This window comes from Lathamus discolor, chromosome 3 (assembly GCF_037157495.1).
Source record: "Lathamus discolor isolate bLatDis1 chromosome 3, bLatDis1.hap1, whole genome shotgun sequence".
Taxonomy (NCBI): domain Eukaryota; kingdom Metazoa; phylum Chordata; class Aves; order Psittaciformes; family Psittacidae; genus Lathamus; species Lathamus discolor.
The window spans coordinates 3,724,904-3,743,449 of record NC_088886.1 but is presented as its reverse complement, the minus strand read 5'-3'; the positions used below and the strand labels follow the sequence as shown (position 1 = coordinate 3,743,449).

At 42.2% G+C, this 18,546-nt stretch overlaps 2 protein-coding genes across 9 annotated transcripts in view; one reads left to right on the top strand and one right to left on the bottom strand.

The window, feature by feature from the left end:
• DOCK7 (dedicator of cytokinesis 7) overlaps positions 1 to 18,546 on the bottom strand; it is a 110,843-nt gene that overhangs the window by 49,575 nt on the left and 42,722 nt on the right. For all 8 annotated transcript variants that reach the window (XM_065673180.1, XM_065673175.1, XM_065673176.1 and 5 more), the window contains exon 14: positions 17,519 to 17,681. In XM_065673180.1, coding sequence (XP_065529252.1) covers positions 17,519 to 17,681 — 163 coding nt within the window. The remainder of the gene's footprint in view (positions 1 to 17,518; positions 17,682 to 18,546) is intronic.
• ANGPTL3 (angiopoietin like 3) lies at positions 5,127 to 15,872 on the top strand. The gene is made up of 7 exons (XM_065672541.1): positions 5,127 to 5,689; positions 6,724 to 6,834; positions 7,639 to 7,756; positions 8,509 to 8,622; positions 10,686 to 10,781; positions 12,629 to 12,901; positions 14,334 to 15,872. The coding sequence occupies exons 1-7, from the start codon at positions 5,192 to 5,194 to the stop codon at positions 14,534 to 14,536; spliced, it is 1,413 nt and encodes a 470-aa protein (XP_065528613.1). The 5' UTR covers positions 5,127 to 5,191; the 3' UTR covers positions 14,537 to 15,872.

Below are 18,546 nucleotides of genomic sequence, written 5' to 3'. Positions count from 1 at the left end.
ACTACAGTCCCTGATGAAGAGTCCCTCCCCAGCATCCCTATAGGCCCCCTTCAGGTACTGGAAGGCTGCTATGAGGTCCCCACGCAGCCTTCTCTTCTCCAGGCTGAACAGCCCCAACTTCCTCAGCCTGTCTTCATACGGGAGGTGCTCCAGTCCCCTGATAATCCTCGTGGCCTCCTCTGGACTTGTTCCAGCAGTTCCATGTCCTTTTTATGTTGAGGACACCAGAACTGCACACAATGCTCCAGGTGAGGTCTCACAAGAGCAGAGTAGAGGGGCAGGATCACCTCCTTCGACCTGCTGGTCACGCTCCTTTTGATGCAGCTCAGGATACGGTTGGCCTTCTGGGCTGCAAGCGCACAAAGTAAGGGGTATGGCACTGAATGTTGTCTGTAGAAATCAAGGGAAGACAGCCCCAGATGCACATTATTAACAAGCAGTAGGAAGCAAGTGGCGAGAGCAACTTTCTGGTGGGCCAAACACTATAGGGAGGTCTCAAATTAGTGTTCAGTTCTCTGTAGAAGAGATAAAGGGAGAAGAAGGGACTGACCATGACGATAACACTGCAATGCCAACAACCATACTAAGCATATACCAATTCAACTAAAGGACCACTGGTCCTCAGGCTTCCAGGTAACAGCTACATCTTCATGATACAGAGTCACAGATTTCTATCAATAAAAGTTTCAGCCAGAAGCTTTACACCCAACGCCTTGTGTCTGGAGCTTTTATTAAAATGCTATGCAAAAAATATGCAAAGCTTATCCTATTATTTCAAACAGATCTCAAAAGCACTTTCACTTTCATAAAATGAATTGCTAAAGTGCAAAGGCTTCCCAAGCCATGGAAATAATGGCACCAGGCCCTCCTCTAAATATTTATATAACGTGATTGCAGCCATTTTGCAGACTCCTTCATAAAGGTGTTAAAACATTAAGAGCTGATCCTAATTCTTGAAGGGAATGTCTAACTATTATGAAAATTTCCCTTTTCAGTAAAACCCAGAGACCTTTTTCTTTGCTTTATTCCTACTATAAAAATCATTTAAAGCCCATTTAATCTGGGTCACCAAGTGCAGGAAAGATCTTCAGGATCATGTTTGTTACATACATCTTCTCTTGACTGGGCTAACAGCTCCCTGAAGCAAGAGTCTCCCTTAGGGTTTCTGCAGCCCCAGAATCTTATGGTTTAATCATACCAGAAGGTTTTCTCCCCTCTGCTTCCCTGTGTCCTGCTTTGCTTATGGGCTCTGTGACTGCTGTGACATCTAAGGGTGGCATTTTGTAGTGAGCTTATCACTGCCTGACTTCGTTGGCACTGCCATTAATACAGAAATATAAGAAATAAGTAAACCAACAGAAAATCATTCATTTTAAATCCTGTAAAACCAAAGCCATTCAAACACTCTGAAGTAGATTATAGAAAGTCTACACTTTTTTCTAATTTTGCAACCAGTTCTTCAAGTTTTGCAGCCCAAAATCATATACCAGAGGCTGGATGTTGTTTGCTATTATAGAGCAGTGCCAGGCCCAGATGAAAACCATACCTAAAGTGAAACTCCATTGGGTTTCCCTACAGAAAACACAAATCCTTCGAAAGCACAGGCTTATTGCTTATCTCACTCTTCTAAACACTGCAAGTGTTTAATAGGGTTATCAGGTATTACGCATCTCGGTCTACCATTCAAAGTAGAAAGTACCAAACCTTTCAGAGTTGACCCCTAACAACTCCACACAAAGGTACAATGTAAGTGCTGTAAATGCTGTTCAGATGCTGCATGTGCCTTTTGTTTTTAACTCATCTGAACAGCTCTTCATACATTCCCATTGATACTACCAAATGCTGCAGGGAAGATGACTCAGTGCAAACACTCTAGGATGACCACTGTCCCATGAATAACCCTAATTGCTCTAACACTTTTCCGGATGGATTTTTAGTAGGATGCGTAAACAGTGATTTGATGAGTTTCTTTAGAAATTAATCTGAAAAAAAAATGCGTATTTTAATAAGGCATGCAAGCCTTCCACAGAACAGCTTCTCATGGGCATCCCTTGCGAAAGCAGTCAACGTTGTCGAAGGTAGATCTCTAGAATAAAGCCCTATGCCGTGCAGATACAAGAATTAATCATGATAAACACTCGTTATCACAATAAAATTAAGAATTAATACAATGGTTACCAGACTTTTGCACGTGGAATTAAAATAAAGGGCTGACAAAAAGGCAGGAACAAAAAGACTGAACTGTGTTTCATCTTAGCAGAAGTCCCTGTTTCATTCCGTGTCTCTGTGCACGCTGAGCTTCCAAACTGCATCACTAGAATACTTTTGCTTTGTTCCATTTGATAACACACCTACCCAACTCATCTCAATACTGCTGGGAAGCACCTGATTTAGGAATACAGCAGACTCCTCACTGGCCAAAATCAACGTAATACTTAGTCACTGAATAAGCAGCATCAACCACAATAAACCTGAATCTCAACTCCCAGCACAGAATAACACAGGTAAGTAAGTGCACAGCTTTTAACCTGCGAGAAACTGAAGCTCAGTCACTGGTGGCTGTGGGCTGCTGCATCTCTAAGCATCAGAGAAGAAAAACATTCACAGTCCTAATTCCTTCTCATTTCTCTACACAAAACAACTTTGCTCCTGCTGCTCAGGCAATCTTAACACTTCACTCACCTCTTGGCACTTACATCCTGAGTGTGGTCAACCAGCCAGTCTCCAGTGACTGACCTGTGCTACTTTAGAAATGAAGGGGCTACCACGATTTCATCATTGCACCAAATAGTCAGTGCAAAATAAATGACAGCAAATGGATGCACAGGCACTATAATGAACAGCCCATAACCAAACTCCTTGCTTGCCTATAGCTTTCCAGGCTCAAACAAGTCATTAAGGAAATCATTCTTCTCTACCATTTGTTCTGCTGACAGAGAGCAGATCCAGGCCAGGCTCAGTTAACTGTGGCTTTACAAGAGCCATCAACAGAGAGCCCAACAGGCATTTACTTGGCAAGAGCCATTCTTCCTGCATCTTACGTGTGCACATTTCTGACCTGATCTAATCCAGGCTGCAGAGAATTGAACAGAACCAGGTGAGCACTGCAGTATCTGAACGTGCCTGCACATATCTCAGGCCTCTTCATCAGTCTTCAGTTTGTCCTGAAAGGCAAAAGGACTGTCCAGCTAAATCAGCTGAAGAGCTACTTAACAACAGCCTGCAAATCAACTGAGGCAAAGCCTGCTCGATCCTTGGCAGCCCCGTGCACCAGGGCACAGAGCTGTCCTTGACCTCCCGTTCCCTGACTCTTTGCACAGTGCAGCCAGAGCTGGGACCTTGGGCCAGAATCCTCAAAACTCTCAGTGCTCAGGGATTTCTGGATCAGCACTTTGCTGCTTTGCTCAAGTGTTTTAGAGTTATGCTTGAGAGGCAATCCCTGATTGGTCACAGCCTTTAGGATGCTGTGATTTCACAAACATCCGAAATAGAGCAGAAAAAGGAAAATCACTTATCCCTTTGCCTTCACAAGTTTATTCCCTACAAGACAATTCTTGGTACTTGGCCTCAGCAGTGTAAAAGGACCTCAAAACTGTCTGCTGCAGTGGAAACATTGCAAGAAGAGAAATTACTGCATTGTTTATTTTATGGGGCAGAGCTGAACCTTTAGGTTATGAAAATGCAGTGCTGCTCCCTGGTATAGAATAGTGATTAATGCTTGTATTGAAGGACAACTCCCACATTTGCTTCTACTCTATGCCCAAAGATTGCCTTTGAATGAAGCTCTACTCTACCCAGCGCAGGGCTTGATGTGCAACACTCTCCTGGTGTTTTTCCATGCTTTATGCAGGTACTTCGTTAAGTCTGATATTAATCATCCTGGTACAAAATATTCTCCATCAATAACTGGAGATCTAAAGAACTTTCACATTATTTAATGGGTGGGGAGTTACCTGTGTATTATCAACCCCTTGAGACACAGGATAACAACTTCAATTACTTTCCTCTTGATGCTTGCATATCACATGTGCATACATACATCGACAAAAAGGCCAGATTGGATAAAGCCTTGGGTGGGATGGTTTAGTGTGAGGTGTCCCTGCCCATGGCAGGGGGGTTGGAACTAGATGATCCTGAGGTCCTTTCCAACCCTAACTATTCTATGATTCTAACGACAAGTCCAGGGGAAGAATTACTAACTATAAAAGAATCTAGCAAAACCCTGAAAACTCTCCAAAGTACAGACTACATTATGCAGGGATTGGTTTTAGTTTTTTGGATTGCTATGAGTGATTCCAGAAAGAAAAATACTTCCCATTCATACTGCAATACTGCTTGAAAAACATACATGCCCCCTTGCAGAGACCCACTGCAGAACAGAACATTTACTACAGATTACTTGTGGGCTTGTTTTATGTACTGTGAATCTTAAACAGTAAGAAGAACGGTAAGGTGAGGAATGTGAAGTATTATTTATCTCACCCACCGCAGGAAAGCAGCTCTTAAAAAATAAGTTTTATATGGTGTAAATTACTGCACAAACCTTAACATAGTAGAATCACATCCAGGCAATCTCTGGACCTAATTCCCTCTTTCTCACTTAATCTGAACTACATGACAAGTAAATCCACTGCAGCACAATGAGTTACATCAGAAAATGGCACAAGATGCGAATCAAGTTGTGTGAATCATCTGGGAATATTCTGCCCTTCCACAGCTTATCAAGGAGCTGCACAACCTGAAATACAGCATCCAGTGCTCTTAAGTACGGTTAAATCCTTTTATGCTCCTAAAGCAATAGAAGGAATCATACAACACAAACAAGAAGCAGTTTAGGCCCTTATCAAGATTATGACCCAAAATTAATCTATTAAAAAGTGTTGTGTGAAAACCAGTATGTCATCAATAACATTTTATAACACAAGTCCTGGCAGATGGAAAAGTTCAGAACCACCTTAATCAGCAACATGCTCGTCTCTCGGTTTTATCTTCCCAGATATCAACCTGCACCCGAGAGGGGTTACATTCGTTCAAACACACACAGTTTAATGATCAACCCATTGGTTTGCCTCTTCTGAAATGAAGAGGTGTATAAATAGATCCTACAACCCAGGACAGTCACACAGCAAAAACTCTTAGCAGGAAAAGTCTGTGCATCCTGAACAACCAAAGAGTACCAGGAGCTGAAAACATGAACACCATTCTAGTCTTTCTATTCATTGCCCCACTTGCTCTTTCAGCTGGAGCTGAAAAGGATTCTTCCTCCTTTGATCCTGCTTTATCTCCTGAGACAAGATCAAGATTTGCCATGTTAGATGATGTTCGAATCTTAGCCAATGGACTCCTCGAGCTTGGGCACGGTCTTAAAGACTTTGTCCATAAGACAAAGGGGCAGATGAATGACATCTCTGAAAAACTTTACATTTTTGATAGGTCCTTTTATGAGCTCTCACTGCAAACGAGTGAAATCAAAGAAGAAGAAGAACAGCTCAAACAAACTACGGCCAGACTGCAAATCAACAATGAAGAGATAAAGAATCTCTCCCAGGAGATGAATTCGAAGATTGAAGACCTCATACAAAACAAAATCCAGCTGCAAGAGAAAGTATGGGGACTGGAAGACAAAGTCACTAAACTGGCCATCAGCCAGCCTTCAGTGGAAGAGACAAAGGAAATTTCTTCACTCAAAGTAAGTAGAGTTGTGAAAGCCCCTGACACCCAAAGCCAAAGTAAACTGTAATGCTATTAGTGGGCGTTACACAATAGAAGCTCATGTTTTATCTTCCTCTTCACTGGAGTACTACTGTGTATTTTGAGAAATAAATCACGGCAATAATCTTGTATGAATCAGTGTCTTCATCTGACATATTGGTTATTTTGCAGTAAAACTCCCCAGTGAGAAACCTGTGAACTAACAGGTCTATCTTTTCCACTATTTTTTTGCTTTAAAGTGACTTTTTTTCTTTGAAGTGATTTTTTTTTTTAAAGAAATTCTGCAATAATAATGGTAAAAAATTTTTGCAATCAGGAAAATGATGTGATTTCCAAGCCCATAGGTTTGTATGTCGTCACCTCATTGCAAATCAATGCACTAAGAACTGTCTGCTTAGCATAAAAGCAGGAAGTTTAAACCTTTAAAGAGGGACATCTATAGTACCTTTATGACCTCCAGGACAAAGAACCTTGCAAGTGTTAGCATGCTTAATGTCAATAGATGCAAGTATTTAGGGGGGTATAAGGCTTCCTACGGAAAAGGAAGTATTAACTGTATTTTGCAGAGGTATAAAAGGCTAAGCAACTTGTGTGAGAAAATACTGGATGTTTGTGTCAAAGCAGAACGATGAATCCAGATCTCCCAAATCCCAAGCTAATACCTTAAATGCTGGGAACTATTCCCTTTTTTGATCAGTGGCATAGATCTACTTTGAATCAAGGGCTAACTTCATAGAACAAAATTGTTCTGGACACAAAAACTGAAGGAAAAAAGCAACAACAATGAAGTTCTACAAGGCTGCCAGTAGTTTGTCTTAAAAAATGGGTGTTTGCTTCAGAAACAAAGAAATCCATTCCTTAAGGGGCAAAGCAGACAACCCTTTGGAAAAGGAAAGGCAATGCTAAATGGTTTATGCCTCTCAAAACTGGCCCCATGACAAGAGCTATGGAGGCAGCAGCACTGTGAATGTCTTCTGCTGCTTCTAACCCCAACCTTTCTCCTGTCCTCAGGCTTTCGTGGAGCAGCAGGACAATGACATCAAGCAGCTTCTCAAAGTTGTAGAGGACCAGCACATAGAACTTGATAGACAGCACAACCAAATACAGGAGCTGGAGGAGAAGGTACCAGAACCATCTCTGTTTCTCTTTCCAGAACTTGTCATCTCTCATAACACTGAAGGAGTCAATGGCCTGACTGGGCCAGAAAGTCATTCTGGTCAGCCATCCCTCTTGTTCACAGCTGGTGGTGTAGAGGAGGGTATAAGCAATTTTGACCACACACAGGTACCATTTTGGGTGAGAGACTGCTGTGCTGCCAAGCCAGGCGCTACGGCCAGAGCACATGATGACCAAGAACACAGCTTTGAAATACTGTCTAGCAACAGTGTTTTCTGACTGCTTCTTTTCTTTTTTGTCTACCATATCACTGTTTTCCCATTGGTCTTCTACATCTTTCTTCTTTTCCAATATTCACTCCAATAGGGAGCCACGTTCTGCAGTCCAACATGTGTCACCATAACACTGGGTATAACTGACATGCTCATACTTAATTTATTCCTAAGAGAAGGCTATAGAAGGAAAAAGCATTTCAGCCTAAGGAACTGTGGGTTCTGTGCTCTTTAGATGTTGGTATTATTTGTCTAAGTGATGTCACCTGAGGAAATAAGTTAAACCTGTTTGCCCATTAAGGGGAACCTCGTAAGAACGGGTCATTTACTCGCCTCATGAATCCTACCTTGTTTGAGCAGTGACATTCGTGTGACTGAAATCCACGAGCGTGGTCCTAAAGTTATTTTTATGTTGTAAATTGGGTGTTCTGAAGGATTACACTCACAAGGAAAATTACTCTCTGCAGGACATTGTTTGGCTTGATACATGAATCTCATCACTTGGGAAATTAACAGCCTGTAATTACGGTTCTTTCAGCTAAACCACATTGAGCTCCAGGAACACGCAGAGAACTCCTTTGTGGAGGAGCTCACAGAAGCAGAGGACACTCCGATCCCTGTGCGCAACACCACGGCTGTAACATACGGATCTGATGGTGAGACCTTCTTAGACGTGACTATGCAACACGCTGTATTTACAGCATGCTCTGTGAACATCTTGTGTTGGGTTTTAATAGCCAAAGACTAAAAGCAAAAGACTTCAGTTATACACAGTGCTCTGGGAAGGAGCTAGAGTTCCTGCTTTGGGAAAAATGCCATCATCTGCTTAGCCCCAGTATACACGTACATCTCTGGGGTGACATGGAATAACATCCAGTAATGCAGCAATCCTGTCCTCAATCCTCCTCCTCTATTCACCTCCTGTAAATACATGCTGTGATCATGCTTTTAGAGTCACTTCTGACACTGTCAATGCCTGTCTTGGAGAGCATGAACAGAGAAGTAATTTACTTCACAGTGGCTAATTGTAAGATTTGGAAGAGCCTTCTTTGAAGTTGAAAGGCGTTTTTGAACTGCAGCAATGGGAACGGTATTTATTGGGAACATTACAAGAGGCAGGAAAGACCATTTGCCAGAGTTTAATCTTAGTTCTTATAAACTTCCCAGAATTATCTGAATTGAAACATTGCCTAATGTACATCCAATCTACTACAACTTGGCAGCTGCATCACCAAGCCCAAAGCAGTTTGTCCATTTCATGACATTTACTGTAAAATGAGATTACCAGAAAGATAGTTCAAGCTTTTGCTTTGGCTCTATCCTGTACAGACACTGAAGTTACAAAGCTGGATGAAAACTTCCCACATCCAAAGCAAGATTTGTGATTGTTTGCTCTTCGCTTTCCTAGGTACCGCTCCTGACTGCAGTGCACTTTACAACAGCGGCACACGGTCCAGTGGTGTCTACTCTATTAAGCCCAACGGCTCCGAAGCTTTCGATGTCTACTGTGAAATGAAATTTGGTAAGATACCTGTGCTAGAAATAATCTAATTTTCACCTTCTGTTTATAAAGAGGCAGGGACTTTCAATCCTAGAATCACAGAACAGTTAGGGTTGGAAAGGACCTCAAGATCATCCAGTTCCAACCCCCCTGCCATAGGCAGGGACACCTCACACTAAACCATCCCACCCAAGGCTTCATCCAACCTGGCCTTGAACACTGCCAGGGATGGAGCACTCACAACCTCCCTGGGCAACCCATTCCAGTGCCTCACCACCCTAACAGGAAAGAATTTCCTCCTTAGATCCAATCTAAACTTCCCCTGTTTAAGTTTTAACCCGTTACCCCTTGTCTTGTCACTACAGTCCCTAATGAAGAGTCCCTCCCCAGCATCCCTATAGGCCCCCTTCAGATACTGGAAGGCTGCTATTAGGTCCCCACGCAGCCTTCTCTCTCCAGGCTGAACAGCCCCAACTTCCTCAGCCTGTCTTCATACGGGAGGTGCTCCAGTCCCCTGAGCATCCTCGTGGCCTCCTCTGGACTTGTTCCAGCAGTTCCATGTCCTTTTTATGTTGAGGACACCAAAACTGCACACAACGCTCCAGGTGAGGCCTCACAAGAGTAGAGGATATAAATTCATGTGATATAAATTAAGTGTATTTAAAAAACCCAAGCCCCTTCAGCTATATATAATGAAAATGGCAATTATAAATGCCATTATATCATAACCATAAATAGATTTCCAAATCAAAGCAAACAGTAATTAGTAAATACCTTAGTAAAAATTTGTTTCATTAACAAAGCTCATTGCTTGAGACTTAAGATACACCAAACTAAAGCGGTGAGTCCTGGAGACAGGATTCCTCTATCATGTTTGGGTGAGTCAGTAGATATGTATCATACACATCCAGAACTGTCATGTATCAGAAGGCACAGCACCAACCCAAGCTCTATCTTTGTAAGAAACCCATTTCTCTGTTCCCTTTGCCGCTACTCAGAGATAACACATCACTTGGCCAGTTCACTGTTTGCTGGTTTTTTCACCCTGCAATGCAGCACCACACAGTGCTGCCCTGTGCGTGTCCTGCCCAGCCTCCCTGCATGGTCCCTTGGCCACGGGTACCTGGAGAGCCTGGGAACACGCTGATGCAACCACAGCAGGGCCATGTGATTTGTCTGGATGTTTAAACAGAAAGACATGGGATTACCCTGTGTAAAAAGCTTCTTTGATTACATTTGCTGAAACTGGTAAAACTCGAGTGTAATGACCTGGTTGGGAGAAAGACCCTGCTGCAACCCCAGCATGGACACAGCCTCCAACACTTCATACCTTCTGTGGAGTTGCCTTGCTTCAGGCAAGCACTATGAGTAGAGGGAGCCTGCCAATCTGACCAAATGTCTGCAACTTTTCATATTTCTTTTTTATCATTTTCTCTATGTCTGTGTTTCTCAGCCCTAACAAACAAATGGAACCCAGTTAACTGAGCTTAACAAAGTAAGTCCAGTGAGCTGAGTTACCATGAGTGTGGCAGAGGACTCCAGAGGGGCTCCAACAGCCGCATGTTCCTCTCAGCTGTGCCCACTTGAACTTTTTTCATAAAGATTTAAGCTAACTCACTCTACCTCAAATTTGGAGCACTCAAGAACACTCATGGACAGTTAATAAGGCCAAGGCCAGGTTGGACAGGGCTTTGAGCAACCTGCTCTAGTGGAAGGTGTCCCTGCGCGTTGCAGGGCGGTTAGAACTGGATGAGCTTTAAGATCTGTTCCAACTCAAATCATTCCAGGATTCTATGATCCTGTGAGTCAAACATCTGCTCTCTGTACAGCCTAAAGGCTGTGTAGCTCAGTACATGTGCACTTATGTCTTTTGCAAAATGAAGAGTAAGTGGGATTCATACAGAGCTACCTTCAATGCAAACCCGTTTTCTTCTTCTCTGGTAGAGAGTGAGCTCACGTAAGTGCAGCCTCAGCAATGCAGTCCGTAGGTCAGCAGCTGATGCTCTCAGTTACTTTCCATCTACTCTCTAATGCTTTAAACACTTAAGCCAGGCTTGGGACTTATTTCCCCTTCTCATTTGCAGGCAGTTCCTGGACGGTAATCCAGAAGAGAGTGGATGGATCACTAGATTTCAACCAAACCTGGGATGCCTACACAAATGGCTTTGGTGACCTCAATGGTAAAAATGCCTTTTTTTTTTGGTGTCTTTTCTTTGTATCAGTTGATTTGAGAAGCTGAATCTTCTTACTGAAATGTGTTCCCATGAAAGCAGGCAAAACCAAACACCAAACCGGAGCAGTTTACCTAATTAGAACACCAGAAAATGCTTATCAGAAAATGTAACTCAGTAAAACTCTGAAAGACGCACTTCCAAATGTGTTTAGAAACTTCTGCCGAACCAAAGCCAGAATGCTTTAAATGATATCTTAATTATCAATATTCTACTATTTATAAAAGCACTTCCCAAAGCCTTTAAAATAGAGACAAGTGAAAAACCTCGGCAAGTTGCTGTCACTGCCTTCTCTCAACCTTTTGGCAATCCTGCTTCCCTTTAAAACCACCACACGAACTTTTCCAACCTCAAAAGCACCTAAAGCTGTGTGTGCTCCCCTGCACAAACACCTCTGGTGTCTCTGTGCAGTGGCCAATCCCCTCCATGGCTGGATAGGGTGAGGAAACACCCATGTTTCCATGTTAATCATCAACTCTGAAGAATCTGTAGCACCAGCTGCTGCCCAACAGCCTCCTTGTCCAGAATATCTTCCCTATTTTTCTCATACAATGAGTCTACTTTTGGTTAGACAACAGTTTGAATTTCTAGGCACAGCAAAGAGCAAAACCTCACCAATGTGGGCAGCAATATTGACTTACTTCCACCTCTTTTATGATAGAGAGCTGCTCTATCCCAGCCTTTCCCACATTTTGAGACAGCAGCTCACAACTGAGGGAGACTTTCACCTGCATAGTTTGATCATACTGAATGCTCCTTGATTGGTCTCCAATGAATTCCCACATACTATACCAACAAGAAGCCACATCTTTTCAGTGTCATCACTCTCAGCTATGTCCTACTCAGCTCTGTGCTGCATAGTCTGAGATGATAAAATACAACAGGCTAAAATACAACAGGCTGCTCCTCATCTGTTAATTGTTGGAGTATTTTACTCAACCATCTTGTCTTGTTTTGCTTTAAATGCCACCTGTATGTACAGCACTCACATCCAGCTACACGATTTCTACATGTGGCAATTACCCATTGTGCACTGATACCTGCAGCACTGATAATAAGCTACTTAATGAATATAATTTATGAAACTAATTACACCAATTACCAAGAATTCTAGCAAAAGGAAAATGCTCAAGTTAAATTCACTTCGCACACAAGGGTAATTGAAACCTAGGTTCAGTTCTGCAGCTCCTTCCTTAAGAACTACAACAATTACAATTAGGTTTTATGTATGTCATTTCCTTCATTCGTCACACAGTTGCAATTACACGTTTTAATTGTCTTGAGCTCCCTGCCAGAGTTTCATAAGAGGTGGAAAAGTTAAGAGAGAAGCTCCACTTCATTTATATCTCTTGCCTTTATTGATCACTGGTGTGCAATTAGGGAGAAGTAAACAGAAAGAATGTAGCAGGAGACCTCTGAAAAGATCAACAGGCCCCAAGACTCAAATTATTGATTTAATTAAAGCAATGAATAAATCCCTTTAAATACTACATTTTCACACCTACTACCCACAGGTTATCTGCAAAAACAAATTCAACAGCAGTGTGAGCAATAAGGGGTTTAGGGAAAGTTTAGCACATAACCCCTTCCCTTCTAACTGTCTGCGTGGTGACTTCTGTTCCCTAATCCCCCCCCTGACACCTCTTGATTCTCACATTCCAGAGCTTATTTGAACACATATTTTCATATACTGATATTCTAAAGGTGAACCAGCTCAAGCATGGGTTAGAAATCTGCAAACCATGGGGGGTTCATGTCTACTTCCGTATTAACAGCATCTATTTACAACTTTGCAGAGGAATTCTGGCTTGGCCTCAACAAGACCTATTCCATTACTAAGCAAGGAGACTACATCTTACGGATTGAGCTGCAGGACTGGAAAGATAATAAACGTTACATCGAGTATGCATTCAGTTTGGGAGGCCCCGAAACGGACTACACCCTCCAGCTTTCACGGATGTTTGGGAGCATCCCCAATGCCCTGCCGGAGCAGACAGAACTGCGGTTCTCAACTGCAGACCATGAAGCAAACATCACAAATGACTTCAACTGCCCAGAAAACTACCTAGGTATCAGTATGCTGGGTATATTAACATGGGAGCTGCTTTGCTATATGAAGGATGGTTGTGGGTAGAATGCTTTAGTGGGTAGTTACTGATACTAGCCTGGCTTTAAATACAGAAAACAGAGGGTAGCAGCATCTTTCCACTTGCAAAAGATAGTTTTTGTTGGCAGACAGCAGGGTCCTACAACGAGGCATCATCTTTCTGTTTTATAGATAGGTAAAACTACAGCATAGTGAGGCTGTGCAAAGGATCACCATCAGAAACAGAACCAGCAGCACCAGCTGAAATAAACCCCCAGGATGAGATTCTAAGCTATGAAGTAAAAAACAGTTCTTCCTCTGATGCCTGGTCTGGTGTGGCAGCCCTAGGTTGGATAGTTTAATCCCTCCTTGCAATAAAAACAGAAGACAAACTTGACTCATAACTCAATTTTGACTATAATCCAAAAGCTAAGAACAATGGTTAGATGGGGCTTGGAGCAAGCTGCTCTAGTGGAAGGTGTCTCTGCCTGTGGCAGGGAGTTGGAACTGGACGAGCTTTAACGTCCCTTCCAACCCAAACCATTCTAAGATTCTATGATGAGTTTCCATTCAAAGGCAGATTTTAGCTGTTTGTCAAGTACACCTGGTATAATCACCCTCAAAAGAGCAAGAGAGATGCAAGGGTGAAGATGCTTCTTAAAGCTAATTTGGTTAAAGGACTCCTAATTCTTTGATTTTCTGAAGCTTTTATGCTTTGCCAGTTTATAGCAAAAAGCAAACAATTGAAAAAGCAATTAAATGATTAAACCAGAGAATACAGAATTGCCCTCCAGACATCCTCTTCATGCAACAAACATTCTGTACGTCATTCTAAGCTTGAAAATTGTTATTGTCTGAAACAATGTCGACAGCATTACTTGGCTCCAGTGACCATAAAACAGATGGCCAATGACTTCCAAAGTGCTAAACTTTCTTTCTGAGCACAGAGTTGTTGCCAGTCCCTTGCAAGCATAACTGGGCTTATGATTTAAGCTTGTGATTAAGAACACCAGCCAATAAAAAAGATAATTTGCTTACTTAAGGCTCTTTTGCTTACTTCAGCCTCTTGCGGATGCAGAGATTTAACTATTTGTACCTGAGACAAATACCAGCAAATCAGAAAGTCAGTTGTAGAGGGTCACATGAAACATGGAACTTCTTCAGTGTCCCAATTCAGTGGTAGCATTTGTGTGTGCAGTTTTCTCTGCACCACTACTCTGACGTGAAGCAGGCAGTAACAGGGAGCACAGCATCTTTGCATTGGCCCTCAACTTGCAAGTGTAAGTGGTATAGCTACAAGAACCATTTTGTTTGGGTAGACTGGGTAATTGTTCCTTTCGCTGGAAGATTCATGTTGAAACAGAGCTGAGCACAGTGTGTCAGAGCACAACTGACATTACAATATTTTTCCTTAGGAGGCTGGTGGCACAGTGAATGTGAGGAAACCAATCTGAATGGAAAATACGTCACACCAAGGTCAAGAGGAAGACTAGACAGAAGGAAAGGCTTATACTGGAAGCCTAAGAAAGGAAGATATTACTTGCTCAAGTCAACCAAAATAATGATACACCCAACAGATCTAAAGAGTTTTGACTTTACTCAACCCAATGTGATTTAATCCAGAACATACATGCTGAACATTACTACATCAAAGGAGCTCACGTTATGTTTAATAACAGATGTATGTCTAAATCCATACACTGTATGGTGTATTCTCCAATACATAAACCTGAGGCATTTGTGATGGTCTTACAGTAGGTTTGGTGAGTATTCCCATTCACGCGAGCCCCAGGGTCAACGTGTTGTAACTTTCATGGAGCTTTTACCTCCATTGGATGAAACTCTCATGCCTGGGAATCAACAACCTATTCGTGTATTAGATATTACGGCTTGGAGGAATGGGTTTTCTGGCTGCTGCATTCGTTTCTGGGTTGTGCGGAAGAGAACACACAAAGTGTTTCAGCAAATGAAGGGCTGGCAAAACGCTTTGGAAGACATTTAGATATAAATCGATAGGGAAGAAATCTTGATTCAGAAGGTATCTAAATTTGATGTTTGGTTCATGTTATTGTGGAATGTTTCCATGAGCAAATGAATGATGGGCAATTCCCCATTTTAGGGTTCTGTGTATTTCCAGACAAGTTTTCAGCAGTGTAACTCAGGCCAATCTTCATTGAAGCACAGTATTGTGCAGCTATAGATATGCACACACACATCAAGCAATCTCTCAGACACCACACTCTGAAGAACTACTTAACAGCCAAGCTTCAAAGCCTACTAAAATGAGTAAGAGATCTTTTCTTCTTGTCTGAAACGGAATCAGAGCCATCCCTTTCCGATCTTTTAGCACACCTGACTAAGAAATAAAACGAAAGACCAAGTGAGCACACAACAAAACACTTTTCAAATAGAGAACAACTGCCTGTGAGACAACTCCAATGGAGTCTACACTACCAACCAACAAACCCCGGAGGCACAACCTACGTGACAGTGCTGGACTCCTGCTCCTGGAACACATTCACATTTGTTTAACTTCAGCTGCAGAATACTGTAAAGCAGAAGGACTATTGACATGCTTGTGGATGGATGGCCATGGTACTGCTGACTGACAAAGACCCCAATTCTGCAGTTACATTGAGTCATATTGACTTGTATATCTTACCTAACTTGTATATCTTAACCTAACCCTTGTACAGTATGGATTTTTTTATCTCAACATTTGCAACTATATAGAAAATGGTTTCAAACTGTAATTTAAGAGTGAAACAACTGTAAGTAGAACGTGCCAATTACAGAAAAACTGCAAAACTACTTTTACTTCTCACGGATTTAATACAAAGAAGAGATGACAGAGTGCTGCTTATTTGTACTAGTGTGTTGTAATGTTTAATTACCTGTCAAACCTCTAACAATAAATATACATCAGAGAAATCACAGAAAATAAATAAAGCTTTTGAAAAGACACAAGATACGGAACCTGGCTAAACTCTTTCTTGTAAGCTTTGCTTTTGTCTTGGGTTCAGCAGTAGCAGTCATTTTTTCTCCTTCCTAGTAGCTGGTGCAGTGCCGTGGTTTTGACTTTCGGCCTGGGAACAGTGCTGATAACACCGATGGTTTTAGTTTCGGCTCAAATGTTTGATCTGACCAAGGACTTTGTGAGTCTCATGCTCTGCCAGGGAGGAAGGGAAAGCGGCAGGAAGCAGAGACAGGACACCTGACCCAAACTGACCAAAGAGGTATTCCATACCACAGCACGTCATGCCCAGGAGGTAAACTGAGAGTTACCCCGAAGGGCTGGTTCACTGCTCGGTCGGGCTGGGTTTCGATGGGTGGTACTGTATTCTCTTCCCTTGTAATGGTAAATTCCCTTATCATTGGTGGTAGCAGCAGTGATTTGTGTTATACCTTAGTTACTGGGCTGTTCTTATCTCAGCCCATGGAGTTACATTCTTTTGATTCTCCTCCCCATCCCTCTGGGAGTAGGCGGGGAGGAAGACAGGGAGTAAGAGAGAAACTGCATGGCTGATTTACGGCTGAGCTTAAACCACGACAGCTTTACATAAAACTGGTTTGTATTTATCTAACTTTTACAACAAGAAGTAACAGATTTGGTGAGTAAGTTGCCGAAATTATTCAGCCAGAGAAGACAATTCCACTCAGATGTGTAATGTCTTCAAAGATACTTTGAAAAAGCTTTAAATGAATAGTGGTACAGAATGAAATCTGCTTCCTGCCTGGGCTTAGTTATAGAAAGGTTACCGTTTTCCAAGATACTTTAGAAAAATCATAGAATCATAGAATAGTCAGGGTTGGAAAGGACCTCAAGATCATCCAGTTCCAATCCCCCTGCCATAGGCAGGGACACCTCACACTAAACCATCCCACACAAGGCTCTGTCCAACCTGGCCTTGAACACTGCCAGGGATGGAGCACTCACAACCTCCCTGGGCAACCCATTCCAGTGCCTCACCACCCTAACAGGAAAGAATTTCCTCCTCAGATCCAATCTAAACTTCCCCTGTTTAAGTTCTAACCCGTTACCCCTTGTTCTATCACTACAGTCCCTAACGAAGAGTCTCTCCCCAGCATCCCTATAAGCTCCCTTCAGATAAAATTCCTTATCTTCCAGGTCTTCAGAAGATTTCTTTTTCAAGCATTGTAAATTAAGAAACTGCTTTTAAGTCAAAAAGGAAATAGGAACAAAGGGATTAGGCATCTTTTTCATTTCTATCCTTCTCTTTAAAGAAATAAGTCACTGAAAGTGTCAGAAAGTATTAAAACAGTAAGAGAATGACTTTAGCACACAGCCAAAGAAAAAACCTCCACAAAACTGAAAAGAATACACCTAAATTTCACTGTGAATGTGGGGAAATGGAGAAACCTCCCCCATGTTCTTGGTCACAGCCAAGTTTTAGGCAAGTGTATTTGTCCCTTCACATCCGTGCATTTTCTGCTGTGTCAATGCAGACCCTTTTTGTGCCTCTGGCACAGCGGAGCAACTGATACAGCAAGTTTTGCAACAAACCTGATGATAAGGAAGGCATTTCCAGACTTGCCAGTCTCAGGCCCTGAAATGTGAAGGGTATTTCAAAATCCTGACCTGTATGTGGTGTTTGGAACGTAGACATCCCTGGCAGGGAACTCCAGGATTTCTCTTGTAGGTCTAACTCGGCTGTCTGGGTAAAGTTTGACTTGCAACAACTCTGGAGTCAGACAGTAATGAGGATTCTCTGGAGCTGGAGAGATGTCTATCTTTAATTGAGCTGTAAGAAGAAAATGATTTTATTACAATGCATAGAATTTAGACCAAAAAGCATTTTCATGCCTTGTTTCTTCAGGTTAATATCCTATATATTATTTTCATAAATAAATAAAATTATACATTACAGCCAAGGTGGATTTGTTAAAAACACAGTGAAAAATTGTATGTTTAAAGCGTTAAAAACAAAAGTGAATCAAACTGGTATCTAGGGCAACTCGGACACCAGATAATGAGAACCAATGGAAAAGATGGATCTTAACAAGTCCCAGTTGCTGTGCTCATAGGCAAGTTGGGGAAATACAGTCCAGATAATGCTACTGTGAGGCCCAACTACTGTTAAAAACAATAGAATCACAAAATAGTTTGGGTTGGAAAGGACCATAAGATCATACAGTTCCAACCCCCCTGCCAGAGGCAGGGATGCCTCACACTAGACCATGTTGCCCAAGATCCAAACTTGTCTTGAGCGCTGCCAGGGATGGAGCATTCACTACTTGTCTTGGCACCCTGTGCCAGTGCCTCAGCACCCTCACAGTAAAGAACTTCTTCCTTAGATCTAACCTGAGTTTCCCCTGCTTTAGTTTGAACCCATCACCCCTTGTCTCATCAGTAATATTGCCTATCAAACTGTAGGGATACATCAGAAGTTTCTGAAAGCTGATCTGCACTGAGACTGCTGAGCATTTTCCTTGGCCAGTGAGGTGACAGCACTGACACCTCATTTATTGCTGGTGGATGGCACTGAGGATGGAATCATTGTAAAAAACTGGAAGCCAGGACAGTAGGAGAAGTGGCATCAGATGACTAAGGTGAAACATAAAGAAGAGCAAAGGATTTGCATTGAGAAAACAAACACATAATTGGCA